At 44.0% G+C, this 20030-nt stretch overlaps 1 protein-coding gene across 2 annotated transcripts in view; it reads left to right on the top strand.

Annotated features, from left to right (window-relative positions):
• The first annotated feature begins 14496 nt into the window (after nucleotides 1-14496).
• The window catches only part of LOC147883120 (osmosensing histidine protein kinase SLN1-like), a 52429-nt gene continuing 46895 nt past the window's right edge, over nucleotides 14497-20030 (top strand). The window contains exons 1-3 of one of the 2 annotated variants that reach the window (XM_087399216.1): nucleotides 14497-16017; nucleotides 16197-16580; nucleotides 16831-17892. In XM_087399216.1, the coding sequence (XP_087255342.1) occupies nucleotides 16212-16580; nucleotides 16831-17892 (1431 nt within the window). In that variant the 5' untranslated portion in view covers nucleotides 14497-16017; nucleotides 16197-16211. Of the gene's footprint in view, nucleotides 16083-16196; nucleotides 16581-16830; nucleotides 17893-20030 lie in introns of both variants that reach the window. The other variant, XM_087399215.1, reaches the window with a different exon arrangement.

The following is a 20030-nucleotide window of genomic DNA, read 5'->3' as shown; positions in this document are numbered from 1 at the left end:
TTGTTCTTATAGGTCCTGTCCCCACATTCACCCTGACTGTGATGTCATGATTCTAGATTGTCAGTCTATCAATTCCCCAGTCATGGAGGAATGATGCTTCCCATAACCGAGGACGTCCTAGTAAGATTTGATAGGATTTTTTGGGGAGATCCAAGATTGTGAATAGAAGAAAAAAATGGACTCTTGCGACCTTTGTTGACACACCATTCACTATTCCCAAGGGCTTAGCCCATGAATCATCGACAAAGCGTATGTTGAAATTAGCCTTTTGCATTGGTGGGTAACCCCATTCATCGTAGAGCTCCTTTGATAGGACATTTACACCTACTCCACCATCCACTATGGCTTGGACTTCATTATATGCCTTGTGGAACAAAGGCACAGTAATGTTGCATATGTCATCTCTCTCACCCATCTGCACAGGGATATCTTTGATGTCGTTCATAGGTGGAGAGGGATTTGCGAGTTCAATCCATCCTTTGAAACTCTCCCAGATATTAGGACAATTTCGTAGGAGGATTCCGATGGAAATTGACACAGGGAAACTTAGGATGCTAGAGAGTGCGGCTCCTTCAAGTTGATGTGGTGGTACATTATGTTGAGTCTATTGTTGGAACAAAGGCTTGAGTACGATATCAATACTTTGTGGGGCCGTCATGGATTGGGTCTTGAGCTTGTTTCTCAGCCTCAAATTGAGCTTGTTCCTTTTGTACCCATTGTTGAAGTCCCTGAAAATGAGCCTTCTCCACTTCTGCATTTGGGTATGGAGCTTCTTTTAATTGAGGCTTGGGAGCTGCTGTGGATGAGCTTGGTTGTTCATTACTTGGTGGAGGGGAGGCACTTGTCCTTTCTTTTTAAGAGGTCTTTTTGGTTGGATTGGAATGTTAGGGTCCTTGGTGGCCTCTTTCTGTTGGCATGTAATTACATTCACAGGTTGTGATATTATGCTTGCCAGCCCCAGGCTTTGATGGTCCACCCTAATGATGCTGATTGGGATGTCAGGCTTAACCTCTGTTTGTTGTGGGACCTTATTTTTCACAGGACAATCCATACAGGCATGTCCTATGCCACAATCTCTACAGAGTGGTTGGAAAGTAGCGGGGCTACCACAATGAGGGCACTCTGCGATCCGGTGATTTTCTCCACACTCGTAGCACTTGATTGGTACTCGATATGTATTGGGTCAAACTTGATTTGCGTAGACTGGTATTAGACCCTCTGCACCTTCTACATAGTAAACTGGGTACTCTGCTTCATACTCGAATGGCGAGTCTACTTCCTCGTCTTGCAGTTGATGTATTGGAATTGCCTGAGGAGCTAGATTTGGCACTCTTGGATATGGTCGTGGATTCAGATTCCTAAGTAATTGTGGGACTTGTGTTCAAACAGGAACATGATTTAGCCTTGGAGCTGGGGGCACTTGTGCAAGTGCCGATTGCCTATACACTGGCATGGGTGCCCCTTGGTATTGTTGAGGTCGAGGTGGGTTGTTGCGCATGTTGAAGATGCAATTGTTTTCATCATGGCCACTGACGATGCAGATATGGCACCACAACCTTGGCGGTGGATTTGCTTGTGTAGTCATCGTGGTTCTTAGGACTGGGCACTCATTTGCTGTATGATTGGCCATGCAGTGTGGACACCAGACATTTTCTCGCCGTGGATAAGTCTGAGGTGGCGGCTGAGACAAGTGAAGCTTTTGTTCCATGGCCTGCATCATCTCTTCTTTCAGCTTCATGGTCATGGCCTCCAGGCGATCTTCATTTGATGTTTCAGTAGTGGACTTGGATTTGCCATTTTTAGAGTGCTTATCTCATGCACTAGATCTGCCATCATCACTGCTAGTGTTAAAGTCGGTCATGCCATCCTCGATGTCAATGGCTGCTGCATGAGCAACACTGAACATTTCATAGCTGCTAATCTTTTTCATATCCTTCCGGATTTTCTTCCTTAGTCCCATAATGAACCAGGCCGTGAGGTACTTTGCATCAGGGCATGGGTCACTTTTGGCGATTAATCTTTTCATTTTGCCCAGGTACGTGCGTACATCTTCTCGACAGCCTTGTTCGATCTTGCTTAGTTGGAGAGCAGGATCATCTTGTAGCCTCTCTGTTTGAAAGCACCTTTTGAATTTTGTTTGAAGCAAGTCCTATGTGGCTCGCTCTTCCACTAGAAGGTCTAGGTACCATTCAAACGCTTCATTAGTTAAGGCCATGGGAAAGTAGGCGAGCTTAGTTTCATTGGATTGATCTCCACCTACTCGGCATGCGGCATCAAAATGCTGGAGGAATTGAGCTCGATCTCCCCTACCATTATATTTTGGAAGTTCCAGTTTTCCCAAGGGGCGCCTTCCTTGATTTTTATTATTTTTGCAATTAAAGAAATTGTCAGCCTCTGCATCGAGGTCAATATCCCCATCATCATCCGTGACGGCGTCTAGCCATGTTGTAGCGTGGAGGAGTTAAAGGGATTCCTTGAATTTCAGGGGGAAAATCGAGGTAGAGGATTGTCGGAGGCGGTGGTTACAACAGAGTTGTATGTGGATTTGGCAAGCATTGGAGTTGCAGGCATTGGTCGGAGTGTAGCTGCATTCAGATTGGGCGAGAGTTGCAAAGGGTGTCTCTGTCGTAAATGCGGGTGTTGATGTAGTTTTGTTTGGAGGGTTAGAGAGGTGTTAGTGTTGTAGATACTGTCATGTTAATAATGTACCTAAGATTGTCCCACGTGTGTAGGGAAATGTGCTGATGCAGATGGATTGTCAATTAGAGGTCACGGTGTAAAGATATGAGCGAATTAGTGCGAAACGAGGCCCACACGGGGGTGCGAATGAGAGAGTGTTAGGGATGCCAAAATGGTATGCAATGGGTTAGAAAAATGCCTCATAGCGTGGTGTTTTTGTGTGTGAAATTTTGGTTCAAACGGGATCCAGTTTGGGTCTCAAACGGATGAGTTACGAGGGGTTAAAGAAGAGAGAAAATTGACCTTTTTGGGGGGGTCCCTTGGTCTTAAGGTTGTTGTGAATGGACTTTAAGTCCAACTGAGGGGTTTGAACTAGGTTAATTTCAGTTAGTCTAACTAACTTATTACCCTAACTAGCCAGTTACTATAATTGGACAATTGCTTTAACTAACCTAACTACTTCCACTAACTAGAGTTAGTCTCTTAACTAAAGGTCACTTAAGCTAACCTAACCAATTGTAACCTCAGTTATACTAACCTAACTATAAGTCTAACTAACTGAAGTTAGTTAAACTAATTAGGGTGGATTAATGCTAACTAAACATACCTTGTTAACCTAAACTAACCTATTATAATAACCCAACCTATTCTACTAACTTAACCTAGGTTAGTCTAATGGGTAGGTTAGTTCTTTTTAATAATAAATTAAATTTAAAAAAAATCTGAGGAGGGGGAGGGGGGGTTTGCACGGCAGGCGGGGGGGGGGGGGGGTAGCAGGGCTAGAGGGGTCTGTGAGGAGAGTGGAGGGGGAAAGAGTGTGAGGGTGGAGGGGGGGTGAGGAGGATGTAGGGTGGAGTGATGGAGGAAGGATGGAGGGAGGAGTCGAGATGGCAGGAGGAGTCAGCGGGCGGGAGCTATATGGAGGCAGGCGGGAGGGAGGTGTGTGGAGGCGATGGCAAAGCAGGGGCTTGGAGGAGGAAGTGCAAAGGCGGGGCGAGAGGGAGGTGTGTGGAGGTGATGGCGGAGTAGGGGCTTAGAGGAGGAAGTGGAAAGGCGGGGCGGGCACTGCTTTTGTGGCAGGCACCGCCGTCGAGTTGGGGTGGAGGGCGAGCTGTGCCGTCGGCATGCTATCGCGAGCGGCTCTATGCGCGTCCCTGCAGGCGAGCACTGCGCAGGCTGCCTTGCCTTTAAGGCAAGGGCTTATAAGCCCTTTAGTCTAGTAGGGCTTTAAGCCCTTAGATTAGGGAGGGGAGTGCGAGCGGAGGTGTGAGAGAGAGAGAGAGAGAGACAGAGAGAGGGAGGGAAAGAAGAGAGAGAAAGTGAGAGAGAAAGAGAGAGAGGGGGGGAAAGAGAAAAAGAGAGAGAGAGCAAGGGAAAGAGAGAAAGAGAGAGAGGAGGGGGAGGGAATAGAGAGAGACAGAGAGACAGAGACAGAGACAGAGAGAGAGACAGAGGGGTGGTGGAGGAGGGGGGGGGTGGAGATTGGGGTAGGGTGGAGATTAAGGGGGATGGAGGAGGGGGGGGAAGGGGTGCTGGAGATGGGGGATGGAAGGGGTGGTGGTGGAGATGGAAGAGGGGGGGGGGGTGGAGATGGAGAGGGGGGGGTGGAGATGGAAGTGGGGGGGGGTGGTAGTGGAGTGGGGGGTTGGAGATGGAAGTGGGGGGGGTGGTGGTGGTGGAGGGGGGGGTGGTGGAGAGGGGGGTGGTGGTGGAGGGGAGGGGGGAGGGGGAGGGGGAGGGAGAAAAAAAAAACTTGACGAACGGAGAACTTTGACGGAAATCCAAAGGGAGGAAGAGATGATCACCTGAACGCTCTCCAAGTCTTTCTTGATGTAAAGGGATTGTTGAGGATTAATGGACGGTGGGTGGATGGCTCGGTTATCTTGGCGAGATGGGTTTGAAGTAACTCACCGTGTGAGGATGGGAGTAGGGTGGTGCTTGATGGAGAGGGAGGAGTGTCTTGCGTAGGGCTCGAAATGGGGAAGAGGATGGAGGCAAGATGTGAAAGATGAAGAATGAGGGGGTGGAGTGGGTTTTTATAGGAAATGGGTATAAGTTTAGGGTTAAACCCTAAACTCTTCCCGAGCCGTAACTTTTTATGGTTACCTCGGATCGCTCTTCTGTAAAAAGCTATCAAAATTGCAAGCTCTATGCATTCATGTCCACTACCTAGCCTGATTATTTATCAAGTGGTTTCTTTTTAAAAAATAAAGAAAATTTCTTAAGGTAGTAACCCAAGGTTGATGCTTAGGGTTGATACGTTTGGCTAGAGTTGGGAAAAAATTTGCTCTCCTTGCCCTTGAGTATTATGTTCATGAAAATTCGTAGTAGTTTGTTTTTTACACATACCTGTGTATGTTTACTTGTTTCTTGAGACGCTAGTCTCTCTAGTAGCAGTGCCAAATGTTGGCTCTTTCCCAGGGCTTTCGTAGGAAGAGCAAGGTATTCTCGATATGCAGGGTTCTGAGGCTTTTTGTCACCTACAGATATATCGAGGTTGTCGTTTGTAGTATACGTATAGCTTAGGACCTCGAGTCGTATTTCAATGAGAGATGTAGGCTTAAGTGTGGTAAGCAAACATAGTGTATGCATGTGTAAAAGGAACATGCATCATCATGGTTGAGGTAATGAAGGCTTTTGCCTTCATTGGGGGTTGCAGGGTTTACGAGGAGTTTAAGGGTTAGAAGGAGGTTCCAAGGTTTAGAAGGAGGTTCCAGAGTTTAGAAGGAGGTTCCAAGGTTTAGAAGAAGTTCTAGGGTCAGAAGGAAGATCCAAGGTTCAGGGTAGAGTACATGGTGGAGAACACGTCTCCCTCATAGATCATGGAGGTTACGGGTTGAGGAACGAAGGGTTTAGAGGGAGCATAGGAGTGGAAGAGAAAGAAGGTGTAAGAACATGGGGGAAAGAAGAGAGAGGAGGAAGGAGGAGAAGGGAGGAGGAGGGAGGAGGAGGAGAAGGGAGGAGGAGAAGGAGGGAGGAGGAGAGGGAGAGGATGGGTTGCAAGGTTGGAGGAGAGGGGAGAAGGAGTTGCAAGGTTAGGACATGCTTTTGGACGTGGAGTGCAAGGAAGCATGAATACTTGAGACAATTGCTTGGAATACCAAAGTCGAACTGAACACAATACCCCAAAGATTGTGCTTTGTCAACCCGGTAGTAGCGCCAAATGTTGGCTCTTTCCCATGGCTTCCGCAGGAAGAGTAGGGTATTCTCAGTATGCAGGGTTCCGAGGCTTTTTATCACCTACAGATATATCGGGGTTGGTGCTTGTAGTACACGTGTAGCTTTGGACCTCGAGTCATATTCCGATGAGAGACGTAAGCTTAAGTGTGGTAAGCAAACATAGTGCATGCATGTGTAAAATGAACGTGCATCATCATGGTTGAAGTAATGAAGGCTTTTGCCTTCATTGGGGGTTGCAAGGTTCAAGAGGAGTTCAAGGGTTAGAAGGAGGTTCCAACGTTTAGAAGGAGGTTCCAAGGTTTAAAAGGAGGTTCCAGAGTTTAGAAGAGGTTCCAAGGTTTAGAAGAAGTTTCAGGGTTAGAAAATCCAAGGTTCAGGGTAGAGTACATGGAGGAGAACTCGTCTCCCTCGTAGATCATGGAGGTTAAGGGTTGAGGAACTAAGGGTTTAGGGGGAGCATAGGAGTGGAAGAGGAAGAAGGTGTAAGAGCATGGGGGAAAGAAGAGAGAGGAGGGAGGAGGAGGAGGAGGGAGGAGAAGGGAGGAGGAGAAGGGAGGAGGAGGAGGAGGAGGGAGGAGGAGAGGGAGAGGATGGGTTGCAAGGTTGGAGGAGAGGGGAGGAGGAGTTACAAGGTTAGGACATGCTTTTGGATGTGGAGTGCAAGGAAGCATGAACACTTGAGACAATGGCTTGGAATACCAAAGTAGAACTCAACACAATACCCCAAAGAGTGTGCTTTTTTAACTCGGCAGCGGTGCCAAATGTTCGCTCTTTCCCACGGCTTCCGCAGGAAGAGTAGGGTATTCTCAGTATGCAGGGTTTCGAGGCTTTTTGTCACCTACAAATATATCGGGGTTGTCGGTTGTAGTATACGTGTAGCTTAGGACCTCAAGTCGTATTCCGGGAAGAGACGTAGGCTTAAGTGTGGTAAGCAAACATAGTGCATGCATGTGTAAAAGGAACATGCATCATCATGGTTGCAGGGTTTAGGAGGAGTTTAAGGGTTAGAAGGAGGTTCCAAGGTTTAGAAGGAGGTTCCAGGTTTAGAAGGAGGTTCCAAGGTTTAGAAGAAGTTCTAGGGTCAGAAGGAGGATCCAAGTTTCAGGGTAGAGTACATGGTGGAGAACTCATCTCCCTCATAGATCAGGGAGGTTAAGGGTTAAGCAATTGCAAGGTTGGGGGAGAGGGGAGGAGGAGTTGCAAGGTTAGAACATGCTTTCGGACGTGGAGTGCAAGGAAGCATGGACACTTGAGACAATTGCTTGGAATACCAAAGTAGAACTCAACACAATGCCTCAAAGAGTGTGGGCTTCATTCCGTTATGGGGTATTTATACAAGTTGGAGAGCTTCTCTCTTTGCATGTAGGAATCGTAAGACATTCTCTCTCTACATGTAGAACTTGCATATAGAAGTTGCATGTAGGAGTTGCAAGTTGCATGTTACATGTAGAACTCGCATGTTGCATGTTGCATGTAGGAGTTGCATGTAGAACTCGCATGTAGAACATGCATGTAGGAATCGCATGTAGGACTTGCATGTAGGAGTTGCAAGTAGAAGTTGCAAGTAGAACATGCATGTAGGAATGGCATGTAAGAGTTGCATGTAGAACTTGCATGTAGAAATTGCAAGTAGAACTTGCATGTTGAGGATTCCTAAGAGAGATTATTCCTAGCCTTATGCAAGTACAAGCAGAGCTTTGCCGCTACTCTACACACACATTCTGTACTACCAAAGTTCATGTTGGCACAGAGACAACAATACCACTTTGCTTTTCCTTTTCCATGACCTTTTGGATCTTTGCTGAAGCAAATATACTTAAGCTATCACAAAAGATCACATTAGCTTCCTAATGGAGTAGGTGAGCTCACTTACAAACCATCTCAGCCCCAGTGCTTCACATCTTTACTTGAATAGAGCAACATAGTCTACTTCTATTGCCGACAAAGTAATAGTTTCTATTTGTTACTAGAGAATATATTGAGTTGAACAAAATTGCAAAATGTTGAAGTGAACTGCAAAGATCAACTTCACCTAAGACCTTTTGGCAAACCTCACTTGATTCTTGAAGTAGGAAAAGTTGTCAAAGATTAATGGCTTTATGAAAAACTTGCGACCTATCTCCATTCTCTAAGGTAACTCAATAAAAAATTTGTATGTGACTGAATAGCTCTTTATCCTCAAACAAAATTGAGGTTGCATATAATGCATGTTGTGCATTGGATGCATTGTGTCGTGCGCACAAGAGCACATTCTCTCTCTCTCTCTCTCTCTCTCTCTCTCTCTCTCTCTCTTTGAATGTGCACACACAAACACATACACACATAGAAATGAAAAAATAATAAATATAAATAATATATGTATGTATATTTCTTATGTTTTAAGGTTAAATTGATATAATTTATAATACTAATATTTTAGAGTTTAATAAGTCAATGTGTTTTTATGCTTTTATTTCATGTAGGTTGTTATCTAAAATCATGCTCATATTCATAAACATCTATGATAGTTCATTATTAAAAATGGGGAGCTAATAAGCTATCTACGTATATTGCCTCTCACCATTTGAATTTGAGAAATATATGTGGCTTTATAGAGAAAAATTTAAGGGATGCATGCCACACACATCAAATGGAGACACACACACATGCATCAATCTAGTTATTCAATAGTTTTGTGGAAGGAAAAAAGGTGGTTGTGCTCCCCTAAGACTTTCGATACTACTAGAGATGTAGAACTATAAAGTCTGTTTTATGAAAAGGAGAAAGCGACATGTCATTTGATTCAACTCAAATTTTCCTATCCCCATCAAAAAGGTAATACCATGGGAATAGTTAGATAATCACTTTTGACTAAATACTTGTCACATGCTTCATAAGTATGAAAAGTACACACGTGTGTGTGCATGCATATACGCACACACATACACACATATACCCACATGCATGCATGTACGCGTGCATATTCACACACTTTTATACACGTCCTCCACATGAGAGAGAGAGAGAGAGAGAGAGAGAGAGAGAGAGATTTATGAAGAAATAACCAATAAGAATTGCATTTTAGATATGGAACACTTAGCTTAAATGAACTCGTAAAGTTTAAATCTGTATTGACCTAGAACTACATATACTTTCTCTACTTTGGCCTTCTCACATGCTTTCCCTCAACTTGAAGAGTTTTCGTGCATATATGGCATGGTACTTTTGGTACATTCATATTTAGACGTAAATTTGCTTTCCATGTTTTTTCTCCTAAGGATTTCAATCATTGAGGGTTGTTATGCGATAATAACATTTGTTCGATGGGGGACCATAATAGCATATTGCTTTATTGTAAATAATACACAAATATGACTAAGGCATGTTCGAATGAACATGACACCAGTGTATAAACCAACCACACACACGCACGTGCATGCATGCGAGGCACACATGGACACACAAACACACATGCACACACACACGAACACACACACACGTGCACACGCATGCATGCACATGTGTGCACACACATATATATCCTAACAAAAGTTTAGATGTTAATGTCACTAAAGTCATTGTGGAGAGAGAGAGAGAGAGAGAGAGAGAGAGAGAGAGAGAGAGAGAGAGAGAGAGAAGGGTGCCAATACTGGTATAGAAGGAAGAATAAGGTTAACATTCCTTTTGTCAATGTGAAAAGAAAAATACCAAAATAGAAGGAAGGATAAGGTTAAGATTCATTTTGTCAATGTGAAAATTAAAAATACCCAAATAGAAAGAAGGCTAAGGTTAAGATTCCTTTTGTCAATGTGAAAATGAAAGAAATCTTTAAAGTGATTTTGCCTTTCCATTTGTAAAGATGAAATAACATATCAACATCTGATGCTGCTAGCATTGACACAACATAAGTCACAGATTTCAAAGCTAAGTTACTATATGTCATAAATATGCACGAAAAAAATAGTTTATGATAATCGAGGAAGTATTTTCCAAAAGGGTAAATTCTTTAAAACACGCATATATTCTTGGCGACTGTGAGGTGAAAGTGCAATTCAATTGAATAGTGGGCTATGCATTTCGATGGTGTGTGTCCATGAGAGAGAGAGAGAGAGAGAGAGAGAGAGAGAGAATTTAAAACAAAAAGTAAATAGTAGGATTCAATAAACAACTAGTCTCCATGCCTTTTTTTACTTTTCCCAATTAGAGGCATTTCTTAATCATATCATGCTTAGTAGAAGCCATGCTTGGATTGTTCAAACTTACTTATTTTTCTTAAAGAACGATAGTTTTTTATTTGTATGTTATCCATAGATTTATGCTCTATGTTGATTTTAGTAATATGGTTATAAGGTGTGTGTTGATTTTAATACATATGGTGTGTTGATTTTACTACATCAAACAGTTGCTATAATGGGTTGCCTCTTTGGTAGTTCTTTGTTGTCTTGCACATTCAAAAGCACATAGTGTCATTTGTCCTTTCCTTTTCTTTTCGTAATTAATTCCGAGCCTTTCCACTTTCCTCTCCCTCATAGCCTATCACCATCGTACGAGATTCTCTAAAGATTGTTGTTATAAGGAAGGGAACTAACTCGATAAAAGGGGATGCTCAGTGCCCCTCATGAGATCACACAAACAAGGGAGAGTGAGAAGGAGAATGGAAAGAATGAAGGATGTCATACATGAAGCATACTTTAAGCATGAATATCCGTGGTGAATGGCCAACGCATTGGAAGGAGTTAATTTACAAGTCTGTTCCCATGGACTATATCAAGTAATGCTTTCATGCACTTCTATTGGGATCCACCTGTTAGAGTAATTGTCGGTGCTTGATCAATGTACTCATAGTAGGCATTACGCTTGAGTAGGGATCGTCCCTTCAGTCAATCATCCTCATCATCAAGCAATGACAACAATATTAATGTATATTGTTGTGAGCCTTGTTGGATTTACAAGGGACCCTCTATGTGACCATGAGAGAGAGAGAGAGAGAGAGAGAGAGAGAGAGAATTGGCATTGTCAATTCAGATGGGTAAGAGTTGTGGAGGAGAGGAAAGTCTCCAAGAGAGGTGGTCAATTGTAGTATGGTAACAAGTGTTGGGGGGGGGGGGGGGGGGGCTACAGATTGGATGAGTGTGCTAGGATTGCGACACATGAAGCAGGTGGGCTAGGCTTAGTGTGCTAGGATTGCAACACATAGGAGGCCCAAGTAGGATTGTGACGCGGGGGGGCGCGGGTTAGAGTCAAGAGACGATAAAGGCACGAAAGACGTGTGATTTTGATGGCAAGCAAAATTGCATGATGAGGGGGGGAGAGAGAATCATGGGAGCACAATATGATTGTGGTTGTTTGTTGATTAGTGACAATGACCTGGCACAAATGAACAATTAAAAAATACAAAAGGGTGATAAGAAATAAAGGGGGAAAAAATAATTAAAAAAGGAAGCTGCTACGGTAGGACAGGTAGGTTCGGTATTTGTCGTAGGCTGTCCTGGGGTGTCGAGGCTGGAGGCTCGGTGCCGAAGCTGAGGCGGCAAGGCTTTTTTAGTTGCTCAGGTGCCGAGGCTGGAGGTATGGGTCGTGTGAGGGATTAGGGGAGGTGGTGGTAAGGTACCGAGGCTGGACGTCTGGTGCCGAGCCTGAGTACAGGACGAAGCAATGATATGGAGGTGAGGTACCAAGGCTGGAGGTTTGGTGGGTTAATCAGAGATTGACTTGCATTTTGCAAATTTGCACAAGATGCTTGGTCTGCTGTGCTGTAATCGGAGTTCTTTTGCTGTTCTGCAGTTCAATTGCTTGCTTAATTTTCAAATCTTGGCGCAGAATCGCAGTTAAACTGCAGAAATTTCGCACTACAAGCAGAAAAGTTAGGCTTGCAATTTGCAAATTTGCACAGTTGCGCTGTAATCGGAGTTTTTTTGCTGTTCTGCAGCTCGATTGCTTGCATATAGTGTTCAAATTTTGGCGCACAATCAGAGTTTCCGATGTTGTTTGGCCATTCTTTCAGCTGTTCCGCCTTGTTCTTGGCTCCAAATCCCTGTTTCGGAGGGTGTTCTTGCTGTGCTTTTCTGCGCTGAACTTGTCGTAACTCTTATTTCTGTCTCGAAGCTTACGATTTTGAATGTTTTGTTTTTAGCAGTGACTAGGTCCGGGACGATCGGAGCTTTTGTTGTTTTGTCGCTGCTCGCAAATCCGTGACGATACCTGCGACTGCCCTTGTTTTTTTTCGAATTCTTTGGCGCTAACCGGCAATTCCAAGGAGCGCCTTTCTCGTTGGCGGTTGCGTGATGTGGCGCCATTTGGAATGTGGGCTGACCATCGGTGAGTCTTTGTTCGAAGAACAAGGTTGTCGCCTTTGTGGCACGGAGGCTGGCGACTTGCTTGCGCAGCCCGATTCTCGGAGGGAGCCACGTTGGGGACCCCGAGGACAGTGGACTCGTGTGCTGGAGAAGCATTTTCATATTTTGACCGCAAAACCAGGGCGGCAGAGGCCTAAACAGAGCATATTTGACCGCCAACCAGAGCGGAACATTTGACTGCAAAACAAGAGCAGGGTCTCTGAGTGAAAAGCAAACATGGCTAAAGTCGGGAAAACAGCTCATAGCAATAAGGCAGAACTGAGCTGGTAGCAGGAGGAAACAGCATTGAAAGTGAGAGTAAAGGAGAAGAAGATGATGATACAGCAACATTCGAAGTGAGCAAGAAAACCAGAGAGAGAGAGACAGAGAGAGAGTGGAAACAAGTTACACAAGAGCCAACAAATGAATAGTCACAATACTCAAGACTGAAGAAGAAGAAGATGATGCGATGATGCAGACTTCAAAGGCCGAGGGAAAAGAGGGGGGGGGGGGGCTGTCAGGCTAAAAAGCGCTTGAATCCTACGGCCGATCGATTCTTGAAGCTTTGCATGCAGTGAGGACTGTGCATTGTGCAATTCCATATTATTGCATGGTAGCGTTGGGACTCGGCAAGCCCCAAAAAACAACAACTAATAAAAGCTCCACAACCCAGAGGCAAATAAACAGGATACGAACAACAGGATAAGCACAGGAGGAGCAAAGTCAGAGAGAAGGTGGAGGGTCTGTCTGAGACACACACACACACACACACACTAATCACACACATGAGCTTTAAAGAGTGAAGAGGAGGACCAAAGTCAGAGAGACAGTGGAAGGTACACACACACACACCATGAAGTTGTGAAGTTTGAGCTCAGAAAGTGGAAGACCAACTTGCCATGGTTTTGAAATTTGGGTTCTGGAGAGTCTCTCTTCTAAACAAAGGTACAATAAACAAGCATTGTTCTTCGGGAGCCTGCTTTATAAAATATATATCAGTGCGCTTGTGTTGGGATGCAGAATCTTTATTAGCTCTAGTGCACTTTTGTTTAAGGCCCTCCTGTCTCTAACTGTCCTCCTCTGTGTTTAAGAGTGGATGGTTTGCATTTATTTAAGGACAAGTTGAATTTGAGAAGCTTCAGTAGTCTAGCCACTACGTACTCTTGTTTCTCTCTCTCTCTCTTAGATGACTCACGTGGATGTTAAAATGAGGTGATCGTCATCATCTTCATCCTCCTACCCCAAAAATTGCAAAAAACAAGTCCCCTCTGACCTCCCTTTGGCTATATGACCTGGCCTTAAAAGTTCTTATCTCTTCTAAGTTCTATGCATCTCTTTCTCTCTTTTACTTACTAATAGGTCATAGGTGCCTCTTTTCTCTCTCTCTCTCCCTTCGTACAGTAACTACTTTCTCTATGTCGTGGCAAGTTGGCCAAATTCTCTTTCTTAGTGGGCAATTGTACTCTCTTTGTCTTTACAAAAAATAAAGAATAAGAAAAGTACATATATTAAAGAAAATTGTACTCGCTTACTTGGTGGGTGGTCTCCCGGGATCAAGATGCAAGTGCTCTCTCTCTCGTCTCACACACTTTTTTTGTTCAAGATTTTGATGCTTTATATTACACAGTAGCTTCCCGGGATCAAGATGCAAGACTGCTGTCTCTCTCTCTCTCTCTCACACGCACACACACACACACACTCTGTGCATGTCTCTGACTAGTGGGTAATTTCAACACCCATACACCGCATGTCTCTGATTAGTTATACCGCATGTCTCTGATTAGTGGGGACTTTCAGTTGAGAAGTAGTCCTCTCTCTTACTCCTCTGTCTCTCTCGTATTTGACACACAGTTCTTTCACACTTTCCCCTTCTCTTTTCTCTTTTTACTGAACGATTTTCATGTGCTCAGGCTTCCATCAATATGATTTTTCCTTCCCAGCCTTCTCGTCTTAACTTTGCGGCTTCGTGTTCCTGTCCAAGAATAAAATCCTGCTACAGATTTTCCGCTAACGAAATGCATCGGTGTACACTGCACACCTCCCCTCTCTCTCTATATCTCTGTTTCTCTGTTTGGCTGTGTACTTTGTGTCTTCATCGCTTCCATTCCCTCCATTTTTGTCTATATATGTATCTATATACGCTTTTGGGTCATTCGTCAGCCGAATTCCAACTCACTAGTGACATTCTTTTGTATCCTCTCTTTCGCTCTCTCTCTCTCTTTCTCGCTCTCACTCTCACTTATTTTCACTGGCTGGCTCTGCATCCCCCCTTTCTCTCTCTCTCTCTCTCTCTCTCTCTCTCTCTCTCACACACACACACAAAGAGCCTTGCTTCATATAAAAGTACAATTGCCTTCTTATCCTGCTCTCTTTTCTCTCTCTCTCTCTCTGATCCTCTCTTTCTCCCGTGGCATTCTGGGCGGTCTTCTTCTCTGCCTGTCTGTCCTCCTCCTCACAATGGCTTTCCCCCCTTGGAATTCCCCCGTGTGCTCCTCTCTGCATGCTCGACAGAGCGAGTAATTTTACTCTCCTCCTTGGTCCCTGTGCACCTCCTTCACATCGCTGTGTCTTTCACTCTCGAGTCTCCCTTAGTGCGCTAAACACGTCCCACTTGCAAGATTGCCCAACACTCCCTCTCACTCTCTCTCTTTCTCCACTCACACAGTCTGTTCGTGCCCCTCTTCTTTCTTATCTGAAGCCGCGTGTCCTGCCATTTTCATTCTCTTGTTTCATACAAGGTGCAAGGTGGGTCTTCCTTCATCGCAACGAAAAGGCTGTTCCTCACCTTTCAACCTCTCTTCCTTCTCCTTTCCCCACCATTAAGTCACAAAATGCTCACTCCAGCTCCCAGCTACCTCATTCATTTCACAAAAACTCTCCTCCTCTACTTTCTAGGTGTGGAGCTTCTGTGTGCAATTATCCTGCTGGGCATGCTGAACCTCCAATTTTAAAAGCGTCTCACTGAAATGCATTCCGTAGCTGTTGCTGCCCACTTGAAGTTAATCTGCCTTGCAGAACCATCTTTCGCGATTACGAACTACTGTCTACATTTTCAAAGACCCACGTGCCTGAATGTGTTTCCACGAAGTGAATTCGCTGACTGAGTACTTCAGCAGTTGCTCATGCTTTCTCGTGTCAGTCTCTTTATAAGAACAGTCTAGTGATAAACCTTTCTGCCGGAGCCTTCAGGGAGCAGTGATCGTCCATCTTGAAAAGCGCTAAGCCTGGTTTAGGACTGGGTACAACGTGAGCTCGATCGCACGGCTTCCTTGAATCTTTTCAACCATACCTCTTCAAAGGAGCGGACTTTGACAGAACCTGAAAATATGGGGCATCTATTTCTGTTGTACTTAGTGGTGAGCCCATCCATGTTGTCGCTAGTAGCAAACACAGCAAAAAATTTACAGTTCTCCGTGAAGCACCTTCCTTTCAAACTGGGATTGGAGCAGGTGCTGGATTTTGACGCTCTTGTGTAAGACGTGAAGAGAAAACAACGGCTGCTCTGTCAAATGATTTATATGGGAGATTTTACTCAATGGTCGGGATTGAGAGCAGCAATGACATGAGAGGGTGGATCAAGCCTTGCCTTTAGGAAACATAAGTTTGCGCTAGCTCGTTCTAAGAGCTTTGGCATGGCCACTGTAACGGTTCATATATAATACTTAATCTCCGTGCCGGAAGACTTTACATGACATGCCCTTGCAGTAAAAACCTGAAAGGCTATCTTGGGAAAGCTCCCTTAGTCGTTCAAGTTTGACAGAAAAGGAATCATTGCTTGAATAGATTAAAGTCTTGATGTACGATCTGCTGAAGAATGCCCGGAACAAAACGCTTGTGCGGCCAGGTGATCACTCACACAACTTGAAATCGATGAGAGGCAAGCGATAACTCATCCAGATGAGTCTCCAGGTGCAATTCACTGTGCTGGGGAATCTGCGAGTGGAAGTGTAGGAAGATTTGTTTCTGGTGGCACGTTTCGGTTTCAAGAACAATTCTTAAAATTATACGTCTCATGGTTTTCAGGTCAGTGTATAAAAGATGAAAGATCTACGATGGGGATCGGCAAGGTGGTTTGCCACGAATCTTATAATTGCTTGTATTTGTATTGGAACTGGAAAATTGTCGGACACGCTTTCAGTTGTCCGATCCCTGGAATCACCCATATGGGCCCCATCAGGAATCATGGTCGCTGCAGTTCTGATATTTGGGTGCAGAATATTCGTGGGTATTCTTCTTGGAACTATTGGGATAAACGTTTGGTATTTCCACAATTTGCACAATCGTCCACCTCAACATTACTTGCCTGCATCACTTGCTTTTGGTGGATTTTCACTGCTGGAGTCACTCTCATGTGGTTGGTTGCTCAAGCATCCGCTGCGGTTTACAAATGGACGTTTTCGATGGCAGGTATGTTGTGCATGATGTCGTCTATCTAAATGGAGCTTAGAGGATCGATATACAATTTTGTATGTGTGTTCAAATTAAATCCTGGTATCTCCAGGGTGTTTCATGCGTTTTTCCAGTTTTTCCCTTTATAGCGTGTCATGTCACCTTGTGATTATCATGTCACCGTAGACGCTCAGAAGAGTTCAGTTTCAGGTTTTCCCAGCAGATGATGGCTGTGATGCTGAGAAGTGGTAGAATTTGCCTTTTACAGGAAGCAAGAGAAGGAACTCTCACAGTTGATACATTACATGATGCCTTATGGCTGTTCCTCGTGGCGCCATTTGCTACAATTATTGCTGGAACAGGAAATGCAATTGCATTATCTGCATTTCAGCTATCAGAATGGAAAGACTTTCTGTCTGTCTGGCCAACATGGGTACTTGGTGATTTGTCAGCGATCCTCTGCTACATGCCCTGCATTCTTCACTTGTGGAATTACTTCCATCTGGAGGTAAAGCCCTTCTGCTGGGTTCAAAAGAAGCAACCTAAAATTGGTTTTATCTCCCAGAAAATTGATCCATGCAGTCAACGGCAGGAACAGTTTGGCAGAGATGCTCCTGGATCAAACGAGTTGGATGTGATAACTGTTCAAGGATCATTTCACATAAATGGAGCTACTATGGGCAACCCTTCCACTTCCATTGCCTGTTTTTCTCAGAATGCAGGACATTGCAGCATGGTTTCTCACAAGCCCAGAGCTTGCTATGATGTTGAGAATGACTCAATCGACAAGCACTTATCCCACAGAGGATCCAATCGGCAGCAAGGTCCTTGGTTGGGTGCTTTGGCAAAAGGCTGGGCTAACATGTGGCGTAGAAAGACTTCAACAAATCGAAGATTTTGTGGAGGCTGCAATCAGCCAATTTCTAGCAAAGCAGATAGTCAGGTGTATGAGGATGAAAGTGACGCACATGATACAATGGAGCAGGGTGCAAGGATAGACAACATAAGTGTTGAGGATGTGTGCACTGCTGCTTCATCTGCCAATGAAAATTTCTCAATTCGGACATGCCTCATCAGGGCTACAGAGTGTGGGATCTTGTTTGTAGTTCTCATTGTGCTCTCTCTATTCATATTCTTCCGCAAGATAAAAAAATTTGAGGATCCACAACGGCTATCTTATCTGGTCTTCCCAGTTGTCATCTGGGCATCATTTCGCTTCAATCGTGTCGGCTTACCTCTTGCAGTTGTCACAGTTGCTGGACTTGCAAGTGCTGGGACTGCAAGTGTTTATGATGTTGCAAATGTTCGTCAAGAGCACTCCTTGTTACAGGTGACTGATTATTATTTTGTGGACAGTTGAGTTTTATGTAATGAGCATGTATGCTGCCTGACGATGCTTTCATGGGGATAAGAGTTCACAGTGCATTCGTTGCAAGAGTTCTGAAATTTTGACGTCTGATTTATTGGGCATTTATATGTTGTAATTTTGTCAGCACAACATTTTGGCTGTATTTTTCAGGCTCTGTACCTTGTTTCCTTCTTGATTTGACCAAACATTTATTGTGAAATGAGCTTGGGTATACCTGACCATGCTTGTGAGACTCATGTTTATTTGGCCAGAGGAGACACGCTCAGGGTTTCTCCTGTTAGGTACCAGATGTCTCCTATTTTCACGACCATATTTCTTTTACTCAGGCCAGGGCATCCTGCATGTTTTTTTGGCCACTTGGAAAGAGGTTTCATTTTCTTGAGAGAGATTCCTTGTTTGCTGGTTTTTACAGCTGAAGCATCCAAATCTGTCATCCCTACATGGGCTCTATCAATAGGCAAGTGCTATTCTAGCAAAGTCTGAAAGTCCAGAAGTGTCGGACACATTTCCTCATTCATCTATTCAATCTGTCCAGTTCTCCATTCATTTATTCAATCTCTAGATGGTCCTTTTGTTTGAAATGAGAGGAGCTGCCCTTTTGGAAAGTGCCATATGAGGCAAGATCAAAAAGTCCCCTCGGCTGAGTCGTGTTACATGGCTGTAGCCATTCCCTCATGCATTTTACCTTTTATGATCCACTTGGATCCCATTATGGCCCCCAATGTGTTCAAGACATTCCACCTCTTTTTCCGGAAAAGTACCTACTTAAGGTGCATGATGTATTCCTTCTTACACTTGCTGTAAATGAGGATTCCATCAACAAAAAATAGGACAAATCCCTAAAGAAGTGCAATATATGGTGCATTAATGATATAAGCCAATCTAAAGGGTAGTACTCTGAACTCAATCAAGCTTTATTTTGTATGAAAGGCTGTTGTATACTTGTCGCATGTGAATGTTCTCCACAGGGAATACTGCCCTCATGTGGCTCGGTTACCCGGACCCCCCCCCCCTCCCCCCTCAAAAAAATAAAATCATCCATGCACATCATAGGACTGTTTCAATCGATCCTAGTTTCTTGCAAAGGAGTAATCATGATAGAGTTGAATGCGTGCAGCCTACATCACGGCAAATAAGTTTCTTGCAAACGAGTAATCATGTTAGAGTTGAATGCGTGCATCGTATATCATAATTGGCTGAGTAGTTGCTGTCCATTTGGCAACCTCAATACTAAGCCCATGATCAATCTTATTGGCTGCAAGTCACATCGTTGGTAAGGTTGTTTCTTTGACGAGCATATGTCCACTAACAGTGCATAGCCATGCCGTTGAATTTTCTAGGCAATATAGAGTGTTTGGGCAATGTAGTACCAAAAAATTCTGAAATTAGAAAACATTTAGTCTATCATGGATAGCAAAGAAAGGTCAAATTTATTATTCAAATGTGGTGGAAATGGACCCCTTAGCATACGGACGTTTGCAATATGAGGAACACTTGGACAACCAGGCTCAATGTTATAGGAGGTCATGGATCCCGCTAAGATCCTTGATATGACTTGTAAGAAGACATACGATACAAATATGGTGTTATTAGGTACCAAATGATAGTCTTTCACATGATACCCTCAAGGATCGAAAGATGGTTTGCATTCTCTAAATGCAGCACATCAGTTTTCCTTTGTCTAAGATGTTGTGCATGAAGAGAAAAGAGACTTCAAATTTGATACATATATTATTGGGCTCTACCAGTTTAAGATAATGCACAAAACCCAGCCAAAATATTGCTCCAATATGAATGAGTGGCTACACAAAAGACCATAGTCATCTCAAGGCTTTTAATTAGTCACCAGATTCCTCAGGTAATGCCACCACGTGTAGCATAATCTTCCCCGCATGCTTGTCATCAAAATAATGTTTCAGCTTTGTCATCTACTACTCGAGATCATTTTGAGTTTGAGGTTCCCTTCTTGACCTTATGCATTGTCAGCTTTTCCTTTACACCTTAAGGAGGTGGTTTCTAGCTAGCTTCCTCCATGTCCACTTGCATCCTTGGCTTGATGCTGACATTTTGATGGAAAGGTGTCGCCAGTCTCACATTCG

Source organism: Dipteris shenzhenensis, chromosome 28 (genome assembly GCF_047967505.1).
Source record: "Dipteris shenzhenensis isolate YYH24624 ecotype China chromosome 28, Dip_SZ_1.0, whole genome shotgun sequence".
In the NCBI taxonomy this organism is placed as follows: domain Eukaryota; kingdom Viridiplantae; phylum Streptophyta; class Polypodiopsida; order Gleicheniales; family Dipteridaceae; genus Dipteris; species Dipteris shenzhenensis.
The sequence above is the reverse complement of the archived record's forward strand: the minus strand, read 5'-3'. Positions and strand labels throughout refer to the sequence as shown.